A 22,262-nucleotide genomic window follows, 5' to 3' on the forward strand; every position below is an offset into this window, starting at 1 on the left:
AGATGAAGTCTATCAGCTATTAACTAGTCCCAGACAAGGCAAGAAATCAGCAATCAGAGAACAAGAGGGCAATTCTTCTTGTATATAATGAAGACAATAAAGATTGGGAGAGGAGGCACTGATGACATTCATCAATAAGATTACAAACTTAGAAAGATGTTCAGTAGAACCCACATCCAGATCCGCAGGTTGGTCTGTAGCAAGAAGACTGGAAAGGTCTGGAAGTCACACAGGATGGACGGCAGAGCCTGGATTCATAGCCCAGGGAAGGAAAGCCTCCAACTCTGCAACCCAGTTGTCTAAAGCCACTGGATCCACAGCTTCTTGTTCCATAACCCTGGGAGCAAGAGCTACTGGATACAGATCCCACGGATCCAGCATAAGTGGTTGGGCAGGGACTGCAGAGTGTGGTGGTCCTTGGGCGGTAGCAGGAAGGCTGGCAGGGCCTGGACACCACACAGGATGTCTGGCATCTGGAGGGCCTGTGGAAGGTCTCCTGACAGCCCCTGTAGTGAGAGGTTCCCAGCTGGCAGGTGCTGGGAGAGCAGAGGTTAGTGCTGTAGACCAGGTTTCTGTTGGAGGAAGAGCCACAGGAAAGGCCTGAGTAGGGCAGGCAGCCCCCAAAGGAGCGGGAGGAGACGTTTCCAGAGCAGCAGCTGGAGGACATGTTGAGTGTAGATGTGAGTTCAGCCGAGTGCAACCGAGAAGATCCTGAGTTTGAATATCACTCCTGAACTGGGATATTTATATACTCTAGGTGATGGGTGTGGGACCTTACAGGGTCATCTTCTCCCTATTTGGAATCCCCCATTTGAATACATGTAACTCAGTAATCTTCTCTGTGACTGCAGTTAACGAAGTCCCTTCATCTTACTTTATGAGTGAGCTCCTTTTGGTTTTATAGCTCTGAGTCAATGAAGTTCATTTGTATAACAAATGCTGTGACTGTGTCTAATTAATGCCTATTCCATTACTGCCAGGAAAGCCCCTCTTATTTTCTCTGACCATGACTTGTACAACTCCTCCTATTTTGGTGGGGAAATTCTTTCTTCCTAGGGTGGGGACTGCAGTTATTAGCAATTATCAATGTAATTACTATGTAAGTAAGTAATCATCAGTGCTTGCTATGTTCAGTCCATGGGAGCCATATACAATTAAGTCAAAGGAATTAAGAGATGACCATGAGTGGACAGAATCCTGAACAAACACGCAGAAAACATTTAGTGCTTTGAGAAATAAGATCAAGACAAAAACAAGAGGAGACCCTAATCAACCCATGTATGGAAACGTTGTCTCAGACACAACTGAGATTGGGTGGAAAATTGACAGAGGCGACAGGAGGAACAGAGTTGCTAGGATTTCCTTCTACTTCCCTCTTGATTCAATCACATCAATATTGTTTGAGAATAAACTTAAATTCATGCTTTCCTACGATACCCTTTATTTGAGAATTCTACTGGGACCAACACCCCAACCCATCCCCCACATCTCTAAACCTCACGTGAAATCTTTAAATGCCTTTGGAGCGTTTCCATGGTCATACCTACTTCTATTGTTTTCTTTTCTCTTCCTACATGTGGTACATGATTCTGTCCCAGCTTTCTACTGGAGGTGGACCAGAGTTTGCAGGTCTTGAAGAATATAATTCTGTGAGTCCTCGTTAAGAAAATAATATAACATTATACATATTACATTAGTTAAATAAAATAATATTGTTATATGAAGTTATATAAGAATCACATAAGTACCAATCACAACAATAATATCATCATCATCATCTATAACCTTTTCCCTACATCTTATAGCTGCAGTCTTTGATAGCCACTGTATGTGATCACAATTTCAGCAACATGGTTTTCTGTAGAAAGTGAAGAAATATAATTTAATTTTTCCTCTAGAAATTGTGTATCAAAAATTACTTAAATCATTTTTGATGACACAGAAAAGCTTCTTTCAACATTCCATTTGTTATCTGGAGTGTCACATCTGTAACATCCTCTGTCCTTTCTTCTCAGTCAGTGCTCCAAGCCTAACATGATGTATATCTCAGCCATGTGTCACTCATTCACCTCCCCACCCAATCCTAAAGCCATGAAGCTATTTGTGTAAGAATCTGCAGTAAATGGCTGTAGGCCCTGAATTGTAGAAACAATGGAAGTTACTTACACCAAAATAAAATCATCCTTGTCCAGTCCACCAAAATTAGAACCAGGAGTGTGTTTATGCCTGCTTGTCTGAGATAAATACTACACGTCTCATGAGAGAGTCCTTCTCCTTCTACAAGCTCCTTGTTCTTGGCATGCCTCCCACATGCCTTTATGCACAGACTTCTGTAACCAAATTTATACTCATCACTTTTTAAGACTACAACAATTCAGGGTGCTTTGGAGAGAGCATCTACACACAGCAACAGCACCTCTACCTGTGAACTGACATCAACTCCTGCCTCCTCAAGTCTCCAAAATAAATAAACTTTGTATATAAGGAGTTTATATATAAATTTCCTCTTTTTGCTCTTACAAACTTCCCCTTGCCTCGACTTCTTTCAGTATGCACATAGTTTACTTCTCCACTATTCCAAATAAATATCATTCATTATACATTGGAGAATCTCTCTGTGTCATTTAGGTTGACAGGGCCTCCTAGCAGATAACAGAACAGTGTCTTGTACAATATTTCTAGGTCAAAACTTCCTAAAATTCGGTTTGACACTGGGGGCTGGAGGTGTTTAGTAGTAGTGCAGGCAGCCTCCGGATCCACAGCAGACCCAGCACTATCACCTGCAATTCTCAGGCTACAGCAGTGTAGCTGGAGTGACAGGTTCCTCCCAGGTTCCCTGGAAGAGTGCCAACATAGCTTTGGAACTAGCAGGAGGAGGGCCCCCAGGTTCAAGCTCAATTAAGTTGCATCTGTCTCTGTATCTATCTACCTAGGGCACCTAGCCCAAAACGTGTAAATGTGCTCAGACAATCTCTCGACACTATCAGGGGCCTACATGGAGTTCCCAGGTCTCCCCAGGGTACGTTACCTCTTGCTCCAAGGCACCGCCTTCACTTTTAGTGATTGTCTTGCCATATGTTTTGACTGTTCCTTTTGCGATTTGTCTTTGAGTCCCTCTAAATCCAAATCAAAATGCAAAACAAAATAAGAAAATATCTGATAGATTTATTCTGAGTTTTGAATATAACTCTATGTTTCCTGACAATTCAAAACAAATGCACTGATGTAATAGGCCAAAGGACAAATATGTGATTACAGAGAAAAGGGGTCAAGGCTGAAGTTATTCAATTTCAAATCTATTCAGATAAAAATATAATAAGATTATATGATAGATGCTGAAATTATCAATGTTTCTTTATGTTTCATTGGCAACTTATAAAGAAGCACCACTACACAGGACTTGAACAAGTCCAAGGAATAACAAATTTCCTTTACATACAACCCATAGTGATTTTAGGAAAGTTTATCTGTGATCTTCTAAATTTCTTCTTGGGGGCTCCTCCTCCCTGAGGTAAAAGTCCTAGCTCATGCAATGTTGTGAAGATTACCCTTTTCTCAAATTCCCATTTTCCAAAGAACTTTTTGGAAATAGCTCTCCTATCATAACTGAGTGGCTTTTTTGTTTCTTGGAAGCAAGCCCAGCATTAATCAAAATAATAAAGTCAGCAAACATGTCTACCACAGCACAACATTCTGGCCACCTTCCCAGGTGAACATGGTGCCCCTCTTCTCCCTTGAACATATCCAACCCTCCTCTCTTTGATGTGGGGGTATGCAATAATAGACCACAAGCTCTCAGGTCCTCTAGCAAATCCAGCCCACTCAGCCTTGTTCATTTCACAAGTAGGCCCCAGGAGCTTTATTTTAGACTCCAAATTAGTTGTCAGCATTTAAAAATCAAAAAAATTTACATAAAATATGAATTTCCGATTTCTTTTAAAAAATCTGAACATCTGGTGAAACAGAGTTCTCTTCCTGGAAGTGGGGACCAGTTGCGACACCCACTTGGGGTGTTTTCTTTCTAATTCCCTACAGCCTAGACCTCTTTCCTCCATCTGTCAAGCCAGATTTGAATTTCTATTAGTGGCCCATCCCGCAGTTTTGTTATGTTTTTAATATCCTATCACTAGTGCAAGACTTAGATTAAGAAACTTTGGGTCTAAGAAAACTTGTATAATAAACAAAGAAAAGAAAGACAAACTATGTTTTTGTGCACTGAAAGAATATTCTTCCATGTTTAATGGAAAAGTAAAATGTATCTGTATTGATGAATTAAAATATAAAGCATCGAGCATGAAACAAATCATAAGTCAACTTCACTTAAATTTATAATCTGCCTGGACCATGTAGTGCCTTGAAGTTAGATTCTCTGACTTAAAATGCTCCACAAGCTAGCACAACTTGAGTTGAATCTGTTTGTTAGACAAAGCTTTGAATCGGTGCTGTTATTACTACAAAATATTGCAAAATTAATAGTCAATCACTTTAGGACATGCAAATATAACAAGAAATAAGTAACTTTTTATAAGTCGGATGACTGAGTTCCTCTTAAGTCTGCTCCACCTGTGATTTTGATGGACCACCATGGTTAGAAATTGGTCCCTTGAATTAAAACATTAGCATCCAGCCTGGAAACCAAGAGATCATCACAGCCCTATGAAATAGATCTCCCAGCCTGACCCCTGTATCCACCTCTGCACAGGTTTTGTCTGCCCATGCAAATAAAGTAAGAAATTAAAAATGGAGAAAGGTAATCTATTTTCTGTTGGTAATATTGTGATTCTGTTGTCATGGGCAGTTATCCATAATAAAGCTCCACACCCTCTTTCATGCTGCTGTGCAGATATAATAGCTATTATGGGTACTCTTGTTTGGCAATATGGAAGATGAATTTGGTGGCATTAATATCTGTCCCGCGGGATTCAGCATCCTAAGGGTTTGGATGGAGGCAATGTGTCACTACCCAACATTGTACAGATGGCCTCATGATGCCTCTTTACGACTCCTTTCATCATAAATACCAGAGAGAAGAATAGCAATTTTGACAGACTATGACAACTGAATTGGGAGGCAGAATAAAAAGGCCTTTTGAGTTAGAAGTCAAATAAATGGTATGCTGAACTCATGACTGGCACAAAAACCATCCCTGGTATACAGGAGGCCCTCTGCAGACACATGCTGATGCAATGAAAAAGGAACTTGGATGTGCGGAAGTTTTAAGGGAGCGAAGCGTGTGGGAATGTTCTGTAAATATTAAATATAGTTCATTTATCCATTATTTCTTTGAGCAGCCAAGTAAAATTTCGCTGCATGTAGTAAATAGATATGTAAGTTATTCTGTTCAGAAGTAGGAAGTCTCAACAGTGGGTCAGACAAGATCCGTGGTCTATATCCATCCAGATGAGATCAAGACATGCCCAGCAGCAGGAAGCTGTAACAAAGGAGAAAGAGAACATGCTAGAGATGCAGGTGAGAGCCCCTCCTTTGCCCCTTTGAGGAGGTCTTCTCTCTTCCTGATCCTGGGGCATCACCACACCCTGCCTCATTTCCTTCTTTTTATTCATTTCTCCTAAAATGCTCTAAATGCAATTGGTTTATTGGTATTTGATTGAATTTTAGATTATATAAATCATTGAAAAGTTTTTTGGCACCATTTCAAAATTTAAAATCTCACCATTATACCTCATTAATGGAATGAGCCCCGAAGCCAAACACTCTCATGTGATTTGCAAAGACAGCCCCTATGAAATGTTGTTTATCATTTTACATATCTGGTTTCCATAGCTCTTAAACAGTTGTTCCTGTTGAAAGCTTTCAAGAACCCTAGCTTTGTACAATAACTCATCTTCAGCTACCAGAAGATCTTAGAAGATGAGGACAAGATCTATTCCTCAATTACTGACTCTCAGTGGATGTTTAGTAATGTCTGTTAAAAACATGAATATAGCATTTTTAGTATCAAATCTATTATTCTTGTTGGCAATTAAAAATATGAGATTATCCCTTATAGATCTATGAGATTTTTCTTTCTGGCTCCTCAGGAAATAGACATTAAAGACCCAGTGTCTTGCCACCCTGAGACAGTAGAGAGTGGGCAGTAACAGGGCCTCTACAGTGCTGCATTTTGATTCCTGGGTTATTGGTTATGAAAATAGCTACCTTCATCCTATAAATGAAGAAAGAATGATCCATGTCTCTTAAATAAATGAATAAAACATATTCACCCATATCTTCACAGGAGAAAATCAATTCCATTTTAATTAGATCGCTGATTAGTGGCAACCCAAAGGGCTCCATGAATAGCAGCATGTGTCCTTCACATATCATGTCCAGATTTAAAGGTTTATAAATTGCTTCTGGAGAAAATTCACTCCAAATATCACGAAATTAAAGTCAGGAAACCGTATCCAAGCAAAATCCATGGTGTCTCTTTTCTTACTTTTGGTTGCTGTTCATCTCCTTTTACAAACCTGTATGTTCTATCTATGGGTGCTATCTCCCAAGGCTGCAGAACACCACTGCGTTCACAGATAGGGTGGCCACAGAGTTAATTAGGTGACAGTGAGTTATTTGCGATGAACCCTAATCCAATAAGACTAGCATCATCATACAAAGGGGAAGATTGGGACACAGAGAGACCCACAAAGAGGGAAAATCAGGAGAAGAAATAAGGAGAAGATGGACTTCAGTAAGTAAGGGAGAACCGATCATTCCCTCACAGAATTCAGAAGAAACCAACCTTGTCCACCCCCTGATCTCAGACTTTTAGTCTCTGGAGTTGTGAGACAATACAATTATAAGTCACCCCATTTGTTGTACTCCATTATGGCAACTCCATTATGGCAGGCCTAGCAAAATAACACCGCCCCCCATCTGCACAGAGGTCTCCTCTTATCCCAGAAATTGAGTAGCTTGGTGATATCCTTTGCCCAGTGTCTGTCAACTTTCCACATGACACCAAAGAACCAGCCAGTCATCCTGTGTCAATTTATAAACATCCTCCCTCATCAGCTTTCCAGAGGAGAAGGCTGTGATGTGCAAATGTGGATTCCTGGTTTCCAGTACCTGGGCTGTGGGTCTGGGACCTTCCTCACCCCGTTGATACATAGGGCTTCCATGACTCTCCTCCTCCTCTGCCAGAGGTTGGTAACATTATTCCCAGTCAGTGTGTGACCATAGGTCTACGGGTCTGTATGTTGCATTTGGAGGATCTCACAACTTTTATTTCTTTCTTAACTTTATTACAAGGAAGTTCTAAATTTGCTGAGGAGTTGCCTACCAATTTCCAGGAAATGTGATCTTCAGAGTCATCTTCAATCATCAGTAACCCATGCTACCACTAGAATGCAATTTCTTTCCTTGAAAAATTTATTTCTCTCATACTCTTCTGCTTTCCTTCTCCTTCCCCACTCTTTCCCTTCCTTGTCTCCCCTCCCTCTCCCCTCCCTTTCTTAGAACCAGATTTATGTTCCATATTTTTGTATCATCTCTTTCCAATGTGTCCCAAAGGAATACAAAGATGCCAGTATATTTTCAAATAATATCTTTACCATAGAAATCAGATTCTTATTTCTACTTACTTATTTCAGTGTGCTTTATATAGGCATTTAGCGACACCATTTAACTGTAAACTACAGAATTTCTGGAGACCATTCAAATCAGGTGCCCCAGATATTGAAATCATTCCTATAGTTATATTCTTAATTAGCTCTTCTTATTCTTTTCTTTTTTCCCTTTTGGTCTCTATCAAAAGTTGGAGCCCCAAGGAAGACATTCTTTTTTCTTTAGGAAACCCAATGGTTTCCTAAACAATGGTCAGCTTCTTTACACCTTTGTGAGATAAAACAAGGAGTACAAATAAGAAGGATGCTGAAAAAGATCTTTCTTCTGTGCTAGCTGTTCCACTTGAGAACTTGGTGTTATATCAAAGAAGCACAATCCAAACTCAGCCTGAAGTTAGAATACAATTCTTGTCATCCAGAAATATATTTTAGGCTCTTAAAAGAATTAGAGTTTGGGAGAACTAGAAAATGAATTTGTTACTAATAACTCAGGCTGCAGAAACCTCATAGAACTCACCCATTCATTCATTCATTCATTCATTCATTCATTCATTCATTCATGCACCTTTAAATCAAATCATCTGTTCAAAATTAATAGCATCTATTCTATGTAAAGAATGCATCCTTACAAAAGCAAGTGGAGTGAAGAGATGAAATGAGTGATGGAGCTTGGATAAATAAACCTGAACTCAAATCTTAATTTTATCACTTATAGGAGGTGAACTTCTATAACTGAGTAAATATCATTTGCTTGATTCTACATCTGGAAAATTTGAATGGTAATGGTCTATGTTCCCTGGGAGCATTTAGTAAGTGAAAAGTTGTACATGTAGAATTTCTGGTAGAAATTTTGAATATGTATCAGTTCTGTGTCTTTCTTTCTCTGCCATCTAACTTCTGTGTTGTTCCATATCCCTTTGCCTTTATCTTCCTTTATCCAGGAGATTTGTCCTTTCTCAGGAAGGCTCTTTGATCTGTACTGCCTCAGCTTCTTATTGCTGTGTCTATGGGTCCTCCTCTGTGATCTTGGTTTTGATTGTTAGCAGCCAGATCTTGTCTTTTCATGACATTGTATGCTAATATTTTTCTTCCAACAGCATGTGAACTAGAAATTGAATTAAGCTATTTTCAAGATCAACATTCAGAAAAGTGTGAAGTTAATGAATGCATCAGAGGAATTTGACAGAGATGAACTAAGAAAAGCTCTATGGAAGAAGTATTATTTGAGGTTTATTTCCGAGTTTAAATCTCAAGCTCTGTTCAATCACAGAAGAGAGAAGATCTAAGGATTTGTGAAAGGTGAAAGGATCAGGATGGAAAGATTTTTGTTTTATATTTTAGGGAAATATAAAACATACAGCTGAAGTACAGGGTGATGGCATGAAGATGCAATAGAATCAGGTCTTGGTCTTTGGTTTAAATAAATTTCAATTCAGAATTGGAAAATAAGGACCAAATAAACGTCTGAAAACTCAAATAAAGTCATGATGGAACTGAGTGTATGTTTTTGTAGCATGTCTGTAGGAAGAAATAAAAATCATTTTGGAACTACTGAGACTAAAATAGAATGACTTATGTATCATCTGTACTGCTTATCACAATGCCTGGCCCACACAAAATGCTTATTAAGTACCATCCACAATTACTATTTTATTAAGACAGAAAATTGAGATTCTACATTCTGTTCCAATATTAATCATTAGACCCACTGATACATTTTACCTGCTTTTTTTTTTCTTTAAAGAACTAGGACTACTTTTAGGTAGGTTTCTATTCCAGAGAACTCTCCAGGACTTTCACATTATTTGAATTAGTTTATTACGGTTTAATTCAGTGACATCATAGTTAAGTTGTTCTAGTACAGTGAATGAAAACTCAAATCCTATGGGAAGCACAGTTAACAACTTTAGATGAAGAAATACATTCTAACAAAATGTGGTTTGCTACTACAAAGATTCATTGTTTTATGTTTCAAAGTCAAGAGTTCTTGAAACTATTATGATAAACATTTCAGTATTGCAGGAAATCAATCACTTTGCACTTTTTGGTAAATAAATGTAGAGAGAAGCTTTCCTTTAGGATGAGGAATGGAATATATAGTAGCCCAGCTTACACTGAATAGCCCTGGTTTGTAAATACTTTCCAATATTCTTTCTTGTAAATAAAAATAATGTCATTCACAGAGGGTGTTTTCTCATTTAAAGCATTACTTCAGGAGCTTCTTATATTTTTTATCCTTCAAACACTACCAATTTTAATGCTGTGAGTAAATATAAGCCAATCAGGGATTACTCAAGGATACTGAGACAGTTACAAGTTCCATATTATTAATATCATTCAAACAAAATGTAGATATAATAAATAGTTTAAAGGCATGAGCAGTTGAATGTCAAATAATTATACTCTTCTGATGAAAGACTTAATTGTGACAGTTTAATCTTTTAGTAACCTTTTCCAATGGTTAACTTTAAGGGGTTGGTACATAATCTATTTGTTCTTTGAACACCAGGTTGATGAGGATATGAAAGTAATTTTTAAATAAAACTCACATTTAAATCACTAAACTTAGAGTACAACAGTGTACCCTCCCTGTGGGGATGGCTTCATGCAATCAGATGAAGGCTCTCAGAGTAGGATTGAAGTTTCCTGAGGAAGAAGGAATTCTCAGGTCAATAACAGGAACTCTGCCAGGTCTCTAGCCTGCTGCACTATGAATTTGAACAAGAGCCTGCAACATCAACTTTTACCGGAATTTCCAGCCCTTTGGCCAGCTTTGCACATTTCAGACTTACTGTCCTCCACAAATGCATGCATGAACCAATTCCTTAAAATAAAAATCTCTCATTGAGTGTGCATGTCTGTGTTTGTACGCACGCTCACACACACACACACACACACATGCTCACACACACGCGCACACACACATTCTTTTCTTTTGCTTCTGATTTTCAGAACACTAATGCACTGTCCTAGTAACAGATGATTTCCTTCATGCTTGAGTTTGGTTTTCACTCTAACCAATTGATCAAGTCCTTTTTGAATATTACTTAAACTTTATTAGGGAAGGAGCACACTTTTTTTCTTTACTACCAACCCAAGAACAAAACTAAACAAAACTGCAGCCATACGGATGCTGATTATGGAAACTAAATTTTCAGAACTTGATTTTTATGTTAGAGTCATAGAATGCTACAGTTGTGAGGACCTTCAGAAGCCTCCAGATCTTGCCTCTGATATATGTAAAAGTGGCAGGCTGTAATTTGGTTTCATTTCCATTCTAATACACTAAACCTCATCTCCATTAGTGTAAAAAATCAGACATTCTAATGGGTGGCCAATTTTCACCCTCTGGCACTTATTTGTTAGTTTTAGAAGCATCTAATTAGGTTACATATGTTTGTGTATTGCTCGATTTCCAGTAAGACTCTGGATTTTTTCTCAAGTTTTATTTATTTTGTTTGCTACAATGCTGAATTAAACAAAGAAAGAAAAAAGGAACATGGAAGTTGACCATATCATGGCTCCCTGTTTAGTCCCTTATGTTGTCATTTTTTGCCAAGTTGTATCATCTTTGACAATTTTTCAGATGAAGATTTGGTAACTAAGTTTTGGGAACAAAGATGAATTGAATATTTCCCAATTCTCTTAGAATCTGTGTAAACCAAGAAGCATACCAAAGAAGACAGGATTTGCAACAGCCTCTGACAGTTGGATGGTCCATCCAGCACTCAGGCCATGAACTCCACTTGATCTGGAAGAAACCTGTCCCACCTCTGCCATCCTAGTATGACAGTGTTTAGTGAGGCACAGAGAACCAGCAAGGTAGAAAGGTGTCCATAATGTTCACAGGAAATCATGGAAGAAGAGAACTGAGGCTCTGTTCTCCTGAAGCTAGTATTCTAGTTTGAGGCCATCAGTATTAGTAATACTCAAAAGATGCTGATCTCTTTAAAATATTTTTAGCAAAGATAAATGATAAAATTTTATTCAAATAGATATTTGAAAAAGAACAGTTACAGTACTATGGTAGCTGTATTAAAATGATTAACATGAAGATAAAATAGTATAGGACAACAAATTTGAAGCTGTTGATTTCATCTTTTCTAGATTCAGTTTATGTCAATTCAATATAATTAAACTTGCCTTGCTTTCTGGCCAGGGTTCCCTTAATAATGATTTATACTGCTCCTGTGATTGAGAGATAGGTTACAAAATTTCTATCAGATATGACCACTGCTGCTGGACCTGAGGACACTTGGAGTAATATCATAGATAAAATGGGACAATTCCTTAGTAGACTTAAACTAACAGAATTCATTCAGAATTTTTAGATGTCTGAAGACACTTGAACCTGTAAGAGCAGGTAAATTAATAGTTACAACAATTCCAACAAAGAAAATTTCAAGCCAAAATGGCTTCACTTGCAAATTATTCAAAATTATTAGAAAAATATCATTCTACATAAAATCTTTCAGAAAAAAATTGAAAGCATAAAAACTTTTCAAAACATTATGAGATCAATATCACCCTGACAGAAAATCATACACGGTCATTATAAAAATATTCTAAATCAATATCCCTCATGCACAGTCACAAAATTCTTCAGGAAAAAGTCAGTAATTCTAATCTATCAATGTTTTAAAATATAATGCATCATGACCAAAAAGGTCATCACGAGGAAAGCAACTAGGTTTAGCTTTCAAAATTAACAAGCACAATTAGCGCTTGTTAAAATAAAAAAAAAAAAACTATGCAGTCATCTTAACAAATGCATAATAAAGTTTCCAATAAGATTCTACATGCCTCTTGATAAGAGTTCTTAATAAACAACTTTTAGAAAAGGATTTCCCCAGGTGAATCGGAGATAAGGTAAAGATGTCTCTCCTATTGTTATAAGATCAAATGAAAGAACTCCACACATTTTAGAAAGAAACAGAACTTTATTTGCAGATGACAAGGTAGCACATATAAAATACATGAAATCATTTATAAATATTTGATTGAACCAAAATTAAATAAGAAAGGTTGCAGGATACAATATCTATGCACAGAAAAAAATATAATTTTAGATAAAATTGAATTTCTATTTGAGGAGCAAATAAAAATTTCAGTTTTAAAATGTGGTTAAAGTAACACCAAAAGCATAAAGTAATTCTAAATCTAACAAAGTATATGCAGGACTGAGGCCCTTTTATGGTGAAAAGAGACATATTATGCCCCATAGAACAGAAGACTTAGTACTCTTCAGATGCCAATTCTCCCCAAGTTGCCTTTAGACTTTACGGATCCTAATCAAAATCTCCACCAAAGGAATATTTTTTTTAAAATATAAACTGATAAACTCTCTCTAAAATTTGTACAGAAACTCAAAGAAATTAGAGCTGGCAAACAATTTTGAAAATACAGCGCAAAGTCTGCAAATATTCAATCTAAGTTCAAGGTTTACCATAAAGCTCTAGTAATTAAGGCCTTGTGGTACTGACCCAAGGACAGAGATACACATCAAGAGAACAGTAGCGTGACTCCAGAAACAAATCTATATAAGTGTGATTAATTGCCTTTTAACAAAGGTGTCATGATGATTCAGTGAGAAAGGGTAGTCTTTTCAACGAATGCTGCTGGGATGGTTGGACATCAAAATATTAAAAAATAAAAGAAGCCTGACCCAAATTCTGTACCATGTACTCAGAGATTTGTGGCTAAATTGCATTATTGTATTTCATCAAAATTATACACAAACACACACACACACACACAAACACACACACATACACACACGCACAAACACAAACACGCATACACATTTTTCAAAGACTTTAATAAGACATGACATGACAAACCACTGCTGGAGAAAAATTGGAAATACCCATAATTGATAGACGACTTGTATCTTAGATATATAAAGAATTATAACTCAATGACATGAAAACAATTCAAATAGAAAAAATGGTCAAAATATTTGAACAGATATCAATAAAGGAGACATAGGAGAGGTAGACAGAACATGAAAAGGTATTCAGTATTATTAATCATTAGAGAAATGTAAATTGAAGCCATAATGGTGCACCACTACATGCCAACTAGAATAAGCAGAAGAGTAATTATTATATTATTATAATAATTATATAATTATAATATACACAGCGCTGTTGAGGATAAGGAACAATGAAAACTTTCATACATTGCTGTTTGGAATGCAAAACTGTTACAACCATGTGGAAAAGAGTCTGGCAGTTACTTATAATGCTAAACATGCAGTTACCATATAAAACTATCCCACCCCTAAATATTTACATAAGAGAACTGAAAACATGCTTCCACATAAATATTTACAGTCAAATGTTTATAGAAATTTTATCCATGCTAGCTCAGAACTACATATTGTCTAAACATTCACTTCATGGTGAATGATTAACCAAGTGGTATGACCTATGGACAATGAATCACCATTTAGCAATAAATCAGAATGAACAACTGAAATGTGCAATATCAAGCATACATCTCAAAAGCATTATGCTCTTTAGAGGCAGCTAAACACAAAGGTCATGTGACATATACTTCTATTTACTTTTCAAAGATAAGAACAGAATTTCAGATATGGAGGGATTGGTGTGAGAACTTCTGGCAATAATAGAAATATTCTATCTTGGTTGGTTAGTGGTTACATAACTACACATGATTGTTTGTCAAAACTCATTGGATAATACACCTTCTAGTGATGAATTTCATTATACAGGAATTGCTTCTTAATAGAGCTGACTGAAACAAACAAACAAACAAACAAACAAAAAAAAAACCAGAAAAATGAAGAGTAAATATCTGACCAAAGAAATATACATATGAAACACAAAGACATGTAATACAGATCATAAAAATAACTCTAAAAATAAATTTACCAATCAGATGATTCTGTAGAAGAATGGGCAAAAGATAACCAGAAGAAGAAATTCAAATGTTTGGTTTACACAGCTAGTAAGTAAGGGAGTCAGGATTCAAATCCAGTCAGCCTACACCCAAGGACTGCCTTTCTCACAGCCACACAAGAATTGAAATGGCATATGCCTGGCAATCTTACCTTTGAATATACACCTGCCCGTGACCTAGACAGCAGGTGAAAGAGCCTATACACAAGCATGCTCCTGGGCACATGACTTATGGTAATAAAAAATCAAAAGAAGTAGGGAATAAATTAAAATATGGTATTATAAATGGTAAAATTATTTGAAGTTCTAAGAGGGAAGAGACTAGATCTATGATCATAGCAAAGTGGTCATTGGCACAAACGCTGACAATGGTTTCAGCCTCTGGATTTAAATCTCACCTTTGCAGCTGATACACTCCATGGGTGATCTTGGACACGAAACACAATGTGTTTGTGCCTCAGGCTCCCATCTAAAAAATAGGAATAAAAACAATAGTACCATCCTGAATTATGCTAAGAAAAGTGGCTGTCACTTTAAAGTGCTTCTGTAGTGATGAAGAATACACAGATATATAAATATCCACATGGAGATATTTAAATATGTTTATTTAAATAATTTTAATATAAAAAGAAAATCATCCATATATGTTCCATAAGAATTATTGTAGCTTCAACCAACAAAAATAAAATAAAGAATATACCTACAAACATCTGTAAAGAAAATAACCTGGAAGAGTACTGTAAACTGAATGCATTGTGACGCCTTTGGCAAGGTGGGAAAGAAACTGACTGAAATTGGGCACCAGGAACTTAAGTTATCCTCTAATATTTTACTTCTTTAATTAAAAGCAAGAAAAGAGAGACTATTCAAATGTAACAAAACAGTAACAATTATGAGGTTAGGCATTACAGAAAAACACTCTACAAGTTGATGTATTACTCTACGCACTTTATTTAAGTGTTTCAGTTGCTCAAACTGATTTGGGTAAACATCAGGGTTTGTTCTTGCAAGGGGTAAAAGAAGACCTCTGGGAGCAAATTCATTTGGAAAGCAGGTACACTGACCTTTATGTTCAAAATATAAGTGAGGGAGAATTTGGGTCAGAAGACAATATGGGTCCATTTGAAGCAGAAAAAGGAGCAGCCAGTTAGGGCCAAGAAGAATCACAAACACTGAGGCACATTGGTTAGGCCAGGTTTGCTTGCTCTCTGAGGAAGGGGCCAAGAACAGAGTGGGCCAGTGATTTCACAGTGAGTCCTTTACCCAAACACTTATTCAATCTGTTGCTACTATTAATACATAAATTCTCTCGGGGTGAATGCATTTGGAAAGCCAAATCCAGCAAGCTGCTGCCGTTATGAGGAAGAACCTCCAGGGACTGAGTAATAAAAGCCTCTTTTAGTTTTGAGGCTACAAATGTGAATGTGAAGGAAGAACCAGGTGGAGCTTATAGATTTCTTCTATTTTTGCTACTGCCAAATAATTTTTACTTAATTTTAAAAGTTTCCAAAAATCTCTGAGACCATCTCAATAAGAGTCAGTTTGAAGGCTGAGCTGTATGAACTTGATGATCTGGAAAAATCATTTTTAAGTAGTTCATATCATAAGCTACTTGTGGGTACTGAGTAGTACTCTAAAGCTAGTTTTTCTCTGTAGTATTGGTATTTCTTAATTTCTCAAGAAGAAAAGAAATTTGAAAAAAGAAAGGAAGGAAAGTTTTCAATATTGTGCTTTTCTTCTGACACATTCAGACACTGAAGTTTTTTTTCTTAAAAACTTTACTTGTATGTATAGAACACACATATAGAATATTTTATTAGTTCCAAAATTCACTTCTGAACAACTAAAACTACTATAGTTTTGTTTTGCTTTTTCTTCCTTTCAGAGGGACATATTTATGAGTTGTTCATTAGCATTTGCACAAGGTGCACAAAAATCTCTAATGAAAAATATTAATGTAATTAGGTGTGGGTGGAGGGAGTATTAATTAAAATTGATTTACTCTCAAGTAATGATTTACCCTCTCATGGGTAGCTGACCTGGGAAAGCAAGAACTTAAGGATATTAGAAAGTCTTTTTGTTTCTTTTCCTTTTTTATTTTTTTCCCTAACAGAATAAACGTTGAACAGAAAGAGAGTAAGTTCAAGGCTGGCATTGTAAGAAATGCCATCTGTTGGAGATAGCACATGAATCTGTAGGAAATTTAATAGGTGTCCATTCATAAAGCACAGCTTATTTTACTTTAGTGAATCAGAGTGATGGCTTAAGTGTTGCACAAGGGCACTTCATATGATGTTTGCCACACTTTGGATTCTGCATGGGAGAGATAATCATAAAACAAAGTAACTAAGTGCTCTGAACCGCGCACATGCCTGGGAATAAAGTGAGTTAATTTTTAGATAGTTGAGTGGCTCTCTTTTCAATGATGATTGTGAATGTCATTTTCCATATTTAAACCAAATAAAATGTCAAATTGAAAAGAAGAAGAATGGATACAAGGCAGATAAGAAGGCTTTTATCCCCCATTAATCTAAGAATGGATTATCCGGATTCTTTTCTCTTCCTGGGCCAGAAAGCATAAGTAAAACTATGCTTGAAATATATGAAGATTAGCCATGTGTAGAATTCGCCCAAATACTGTTCTTTGCAAACATCCTTAGAAAAGGTAAATAAGGTTTTATAGACTTTTATATCAGTATAAATAAGCTTAATGAATTCATTTTTGAGACAAATTACTTTTGAATCTTATTTTGAAATTTTCTGAGTATTTGAAACGTAACTCTACCTAAGGAAACGATAGTTAAAGTCTCACTCTTGCTTCTCTCTGAGATATTAGAGGAAAGTTAAGGAAGCTTTTTGAGGCATAATTTTTTTATGCATATATTAATCAAAATTCAGGTAAATATGCACAAATTTCTACTACTTCAAGGTAGTATCTTCACAAAATGCTAACAGTCCCCAAAATGTTCTTTAAAATATATATTAATAATTATGGTTAATTGGCCTTCTACCAAGAAAAATATTAAAAACACAAAGACAAAATGTAAATAGATTCTATGTGTTGACTTAGGGCATAAGCAGAAGCAATAAAATAGACTCATCAGAAAATACTTGAAAAAACTTTTGTCAAAAGTCTCACTAAAAGGGTTGCATTTATTGTTCCCTTGGTAAGAATAATCTAAGGAAGCTGCTCTTTGAGGAAGTTTATTGATATTAACACAAAGAATGTTGCTCTCCTTAATTCCGATCCCAAGCTTAAGATGGGGAGCGGTAACTGAATAGAGTTAATATTTAGCGAAATTCACTGTAATGTGCTTATAAAGTAAAAAAGGGCAAATCATTTTGAAAAGTCACCACTGATGCTTCTGGTGACTTCATAGAAGTGAAAAAAGAGCTTGCGTAATTCTTTTTGGTAGATCAAGGACTTGGTGTGCACACAGATCATAAGGGCAAGGATTTCAGAAACATGATAAATTATCACGCCGAAGGTCAAACCACAACAAACTCTGGGGTCAAAAAACAGTAAGTGGCTTCCTGCAAAGTGTATCAGAGAGATTAAAGTGCAATTAAGTACATGAACATGTGATAAATTAAACTTCAACAATAACCTTGAGAACATTCTCATATAAAAGGCGAGGGAGAAGATGGAGCATCAGGAACGTGGACACACCCAGGAGCGAGAGTATATATAACCTGGAGTCCAGACCTTGACATTGAAACTCACAGCATCTTCTCAGATCCACTCAGCTGACCTCACATCTCTCAACATGTCCTACAGCTGCCACTCTGGAAACTTCTCCTCCCGCTCCTTTGGGGGCTATCTGCCCTATTCACACTCCTCATGTGGTTCTTCCTACCCCAGCAACCTGGTCTATGTCACAAACCTCCACCATCCCAGCACCTGCCACCTGGGAACCTCTCTCTACAGGGGCTGTCAGGAGACCTTCCACAGGCCCTCAAGATGCCACACGTCCTGTGTGGTGTCCAGGCCCTGCCAGCCATCCTGCCACCACCCACGGACCTCCTCTCACTGCAGTCCCTGCCAGAGGACTTATGCTACATCTCTGGGCTTTGGGTCCAACAGCTGCCACTCCCCGAGCTATGGATCTAGAAGCTGCCACTCCCTAGGATATGGATCTAGAAGTTCCTGGTCTCTGGGCTGTGGATCCAGGAGCTGCTGCCCCTCAGTCTGTGGATCCAGTGGCTTCAGACCTCTGAGTCACAGAATCCATGGCTGCCCTTCCCTGGGCCATGTTTCCAGAAGCTGCCATTCCTTGGGCTATGGATCTAGAAGTTCCTGTTCTCTGGGCTGTGGATCCAGGAGCTGCTACCCGTCAGTCTGTGGATCCAGCAGCTTCAGACCTCTGAGTCACAGAATCCATGGCTGCCCTTCCCTGGGCCATGTTTCTGGAAGCTGCCATTCCTTGGGCTATGGATCTAGGAGTTCCTGTTCTCTGGGCTGTGGATCCAGGAGCTGCTACCCTTCAGTCTGTGGATCCAGCAGCTTCAGACCTCTGAGTCACAGAATTCATGGATGCCCTTCCCTGAGCTATGGAACAGGATTCTACCACCCATCCTATGTGGCTTCTAGAAGCTTCCAGTCTTCTTGTTACAGACCAACCTGTGGATCAACCTTCTAGAGATGAATTTGCTGAATATCCAGACCTTTGAAACCAAATATCTCAATGTCCACTTAGAGCTATTGTTCTTAAATTTTCAGCAATGTTAGCTAACCCCTCTCTGAACCCTTTCTCTGACATCAAGCACAGGCTGACAGACTAGTTCTTTCAGACTGTGAAATTAATGAATGACCAAAATATAGAGTTGGATGTCTGTAATTTGGAAACAAGTAATTCATTAGCATGTAAATTCATCTTATAAAATTTATGGAAGCTTAGTTATATTTGACCTAATAAACTCATTCACTGTCTCATACCATATATGACTGTTTTTTTCTTTTTTTAATTTTCAAAGTTTGATTTGTGATCTGGTTTTGTGTCTCCAGTTTCTCAAAGTGCCTTCCCTAGGAAATTCATTCCCTAGGAAAGAGCATTTGACCTGTTATTTGGATACTCTCTGGACATGCCATTGTCTAAATGGTAACAAGAACATGCCTTCTGCCCTCCAAGCTGGTCAGATTTTTAACAGCAGAAGATATCCACAATGGAGCCAGTGTCTCATCTTGCTTTCAATGAGAACACCTTATACTGACAGTCATCGTTGGCTTTGAATTACATTTTCAAAACAATACTTAGAGTTTCCCCAGATGATGAAAACTAGGTGAATAAATATTTTTAAATATATAAAATATTTGAGAAAATTTGATATGCTGTCATGTAAATGAGAAAACGCCATGCATTGGTACCAGAGGGAAATATGGTTGTCTTTAAACATATGTGAAAACAAATTGGTCCCTGTGTATGCGTGTGAAAGTGAGAGACAGAGACAGAGAGAGAGGAACAGAGAGGGACTTAAAGGCTAAAATTAAGTAACAAAAATATTTAGGAGGCATATTATGGTTTGTTATAATTATTTATACAGTTGTCCTTCAGTTTGCAAGGGAATTAGTTTCAAGAAGCCTCATGACATCAAAATGCTTAAACGCTTAAGCTCCTGAAATAAAATGGTGTAAAATGGTTCAGTGTTTTCATGTAAACTATGTAGTTCTCTTGCACACTTTAATTCATCTCCAGATTACTCATAATACCAATACAATATAAATATGCATTACACTGAATTAAGAAATGATGTACAGAAGTTAAAAGGTCATACATGTTCAGGAGAGATGCAATTTTTAAAAAAAATATTTTCAATACACAGTTGATTGGATCTACAGACCACACACATATGGGCGATTGACTATTTATGGATTATAAATATATATGATTATTATGACTTGGGTACATTTTAGGCTACTGAGTTCTTCTAAAGTTAGATGACCATTTTACTGACTTTTGCATTGGATTACCTCCAGTGTTCTAAATCTTAAAACCTGTGTCTCCTTGGGATCCAGGACTCAGCTGCAATAGTAAGAAAAAAAATTAATCATTATAAAATTTTATTCAGATCAGAGAAGTACTTCCTTCATTTTCATTTTAATTCTAGCCAGTTTTTCAGAGGCTCATTGCAGTGTGAAAGTTTAGGTAAAAGAATGCCATAACAATTTAATAATAATTCTCCAAAGTGGGAGAATAATTATCAAAAATTATAATTTACTCCAATGCCCTGAGAGTTTACGGACTCGTATTCCTAGCACCATTTCCTGGAGTCTTTTCTAAGTTGACCTGAGCGGAGGAGGTATCTTCTTTTCAGGCAAGGTGGGTTGAGCATGGAGGTGTGGGAACCAGGTTCTCTGTGCACAGAAACCTTCTCAGAGATGAATAGGGGAGGAGACAGGGACAAAGAATAAAGCTCCTGGTGACCTAGGGGCCTCTAGTTGCCATTATCCCTCAAGTCAGCTTTTCTTATCCGTCCTGTACTTTGATTATTGGGCTAATAAACTCTTCTTTTGGTTTAAACTGATTAAAATAAAATAGGATTTCTGTCAGTCACAAAGAGTTATAATTAATAAAAATTGTGTCACCAGGTATAGAGTTACTCATTGACTTGGGTGTAAACAGGCAGTTAAATCTTTTATTACTAAGACAAAAAGAATCCGGGAAGTTGGGGTGACTGTCATTAGCAATGGGGTGAATAACTCACTCTTCTTTAAATAATGGGGAATGAGTAAAATGTGTTTGTGAAAAGAAACAACTTTTTTTGTGGGTCACACACATAGCTATTGAGAAAGCCCTGGGAACCCTTTAGGAGTGATGGTTTTAGAAGTCTTAAAAAACAAAAAAAAACCCAAGAAGGAAGAAAAGGGGGTCCAGGGACAAATTGAATCTACTTCCAAAATGACTTCAAGAATTTCCCCCATTCTAGTAGATGTGTTGACGCAGAGTGCCCAAAATTGACATAAGGAGGAAAAGAGTCGAAGAAATTCACACCGAGAAGGCTTGTGCTATTTCAACTTTACAAAGTGCAATGTGGAAATTCAGCTTTCAGGCATCGGACGAGATGGTCACACTTTACATCTTTGGCGTGGTGATCGTTCCTCCTGGCTCTTCTCCACCTCTGGGGTAATTGGAGTTTGAACACCAAGTAACTTTGGGTCAATAACTGGGTTGGATGAGGGTGACAGGAGGGTGGCAGAAGGCTGGGTTTCACCACAGTCCATGAGTGTAAAAGGGAATTTACCCTTAAGTTCATTCTGCTCATTCATAATTATTACAACTCCAATTCCCTTAATACACGAAGTGATATGAGCTCTTTGTAATGAATTCGGCTCAGGAGATGTTTTGAATTTTAACTTGGTATTAGAGTTCTTTAAAAAAAAATGCTGGAAACTTAGGAAAGATTGAGTCCTTTGTCTTAAATAGTTAGTTCATGTGTAGTGAAAGAGACACACTTACTCTTATTATTTTGGTGTAGCAGGTGAGGAAGACTGTGGGTGAGATCAGTGCATAAGTTACCACACAACTGCTTGGAAGAAAGGCTTGTAGGTTTGGTGGGTAGAAAACCACAAGGTTTTGTTATTTGTTTGATTATTAACAATGAAAAATGAACAGTCATATGTATCAAAATTGTGATTACCTAGATCTGTGTCTTAAAGAAATATTTACTTTTCAACAAAATATAAATGTTCATCCTAGAGTATAGGAATAATTTAGGTAGACTGAAGTTTGAAAATTACTTAACTTTTTCCCTCCTTTATAGCAGTATGTAAAAAGAAAAT

At 37.2% G+C, this 22,262-nt stretch overlaps 2 protein-coding genes across 2 annotated transcripts in view; one reads left to right on the plus strand and one right to left on the minus strand.

The window, feature by feature from the left end:
* The window catches only part of LOC306670458 (keratin-associated protein 13-1-like), a gene marked incomplete at both ends in the record, with an annotated part of 45,347 nt that extends 26,222 nt beyond the window's left edge, over positions 1-19,125 (plus strand). Inside the window, one exon of the mRNA XM_079155097.1 lies at positions 19,046-19,125. Coding sequence (XP_079011223.1) covers positions 19,046-19,125 — 80 coding nt within the window. The remainder of the gene's footprint in view (positions 1-19,045) is intronic.
* Positions 233-667, minus strand: KRTAP23-1 (keratin associated protein 23-1; the record flags this gene model as incomplete). Its single annotated transcript, XM_079101554.1, is given in 2 exon segments — positions 233-553; positions 556-667. Coding segments are annotated over 2 exon segments (315 nt in total). The 3' UTR covers positions 233-350.
* Positions 19,126-22,262: the final 3,137 nt, after the last annotated feature.

Source organism: Sciurus vulgaris (genome assembly GCF_902686455.1).
Source record: "Sciurus vulgaris genome assembly, chromosome: 10".
Taxonomy (NCBI): Eukaryota; Metazoa; Chordata; class Mammalia; order Rodentia; family Sciuridae; genus Sciurus; species Sciurus vulgaris.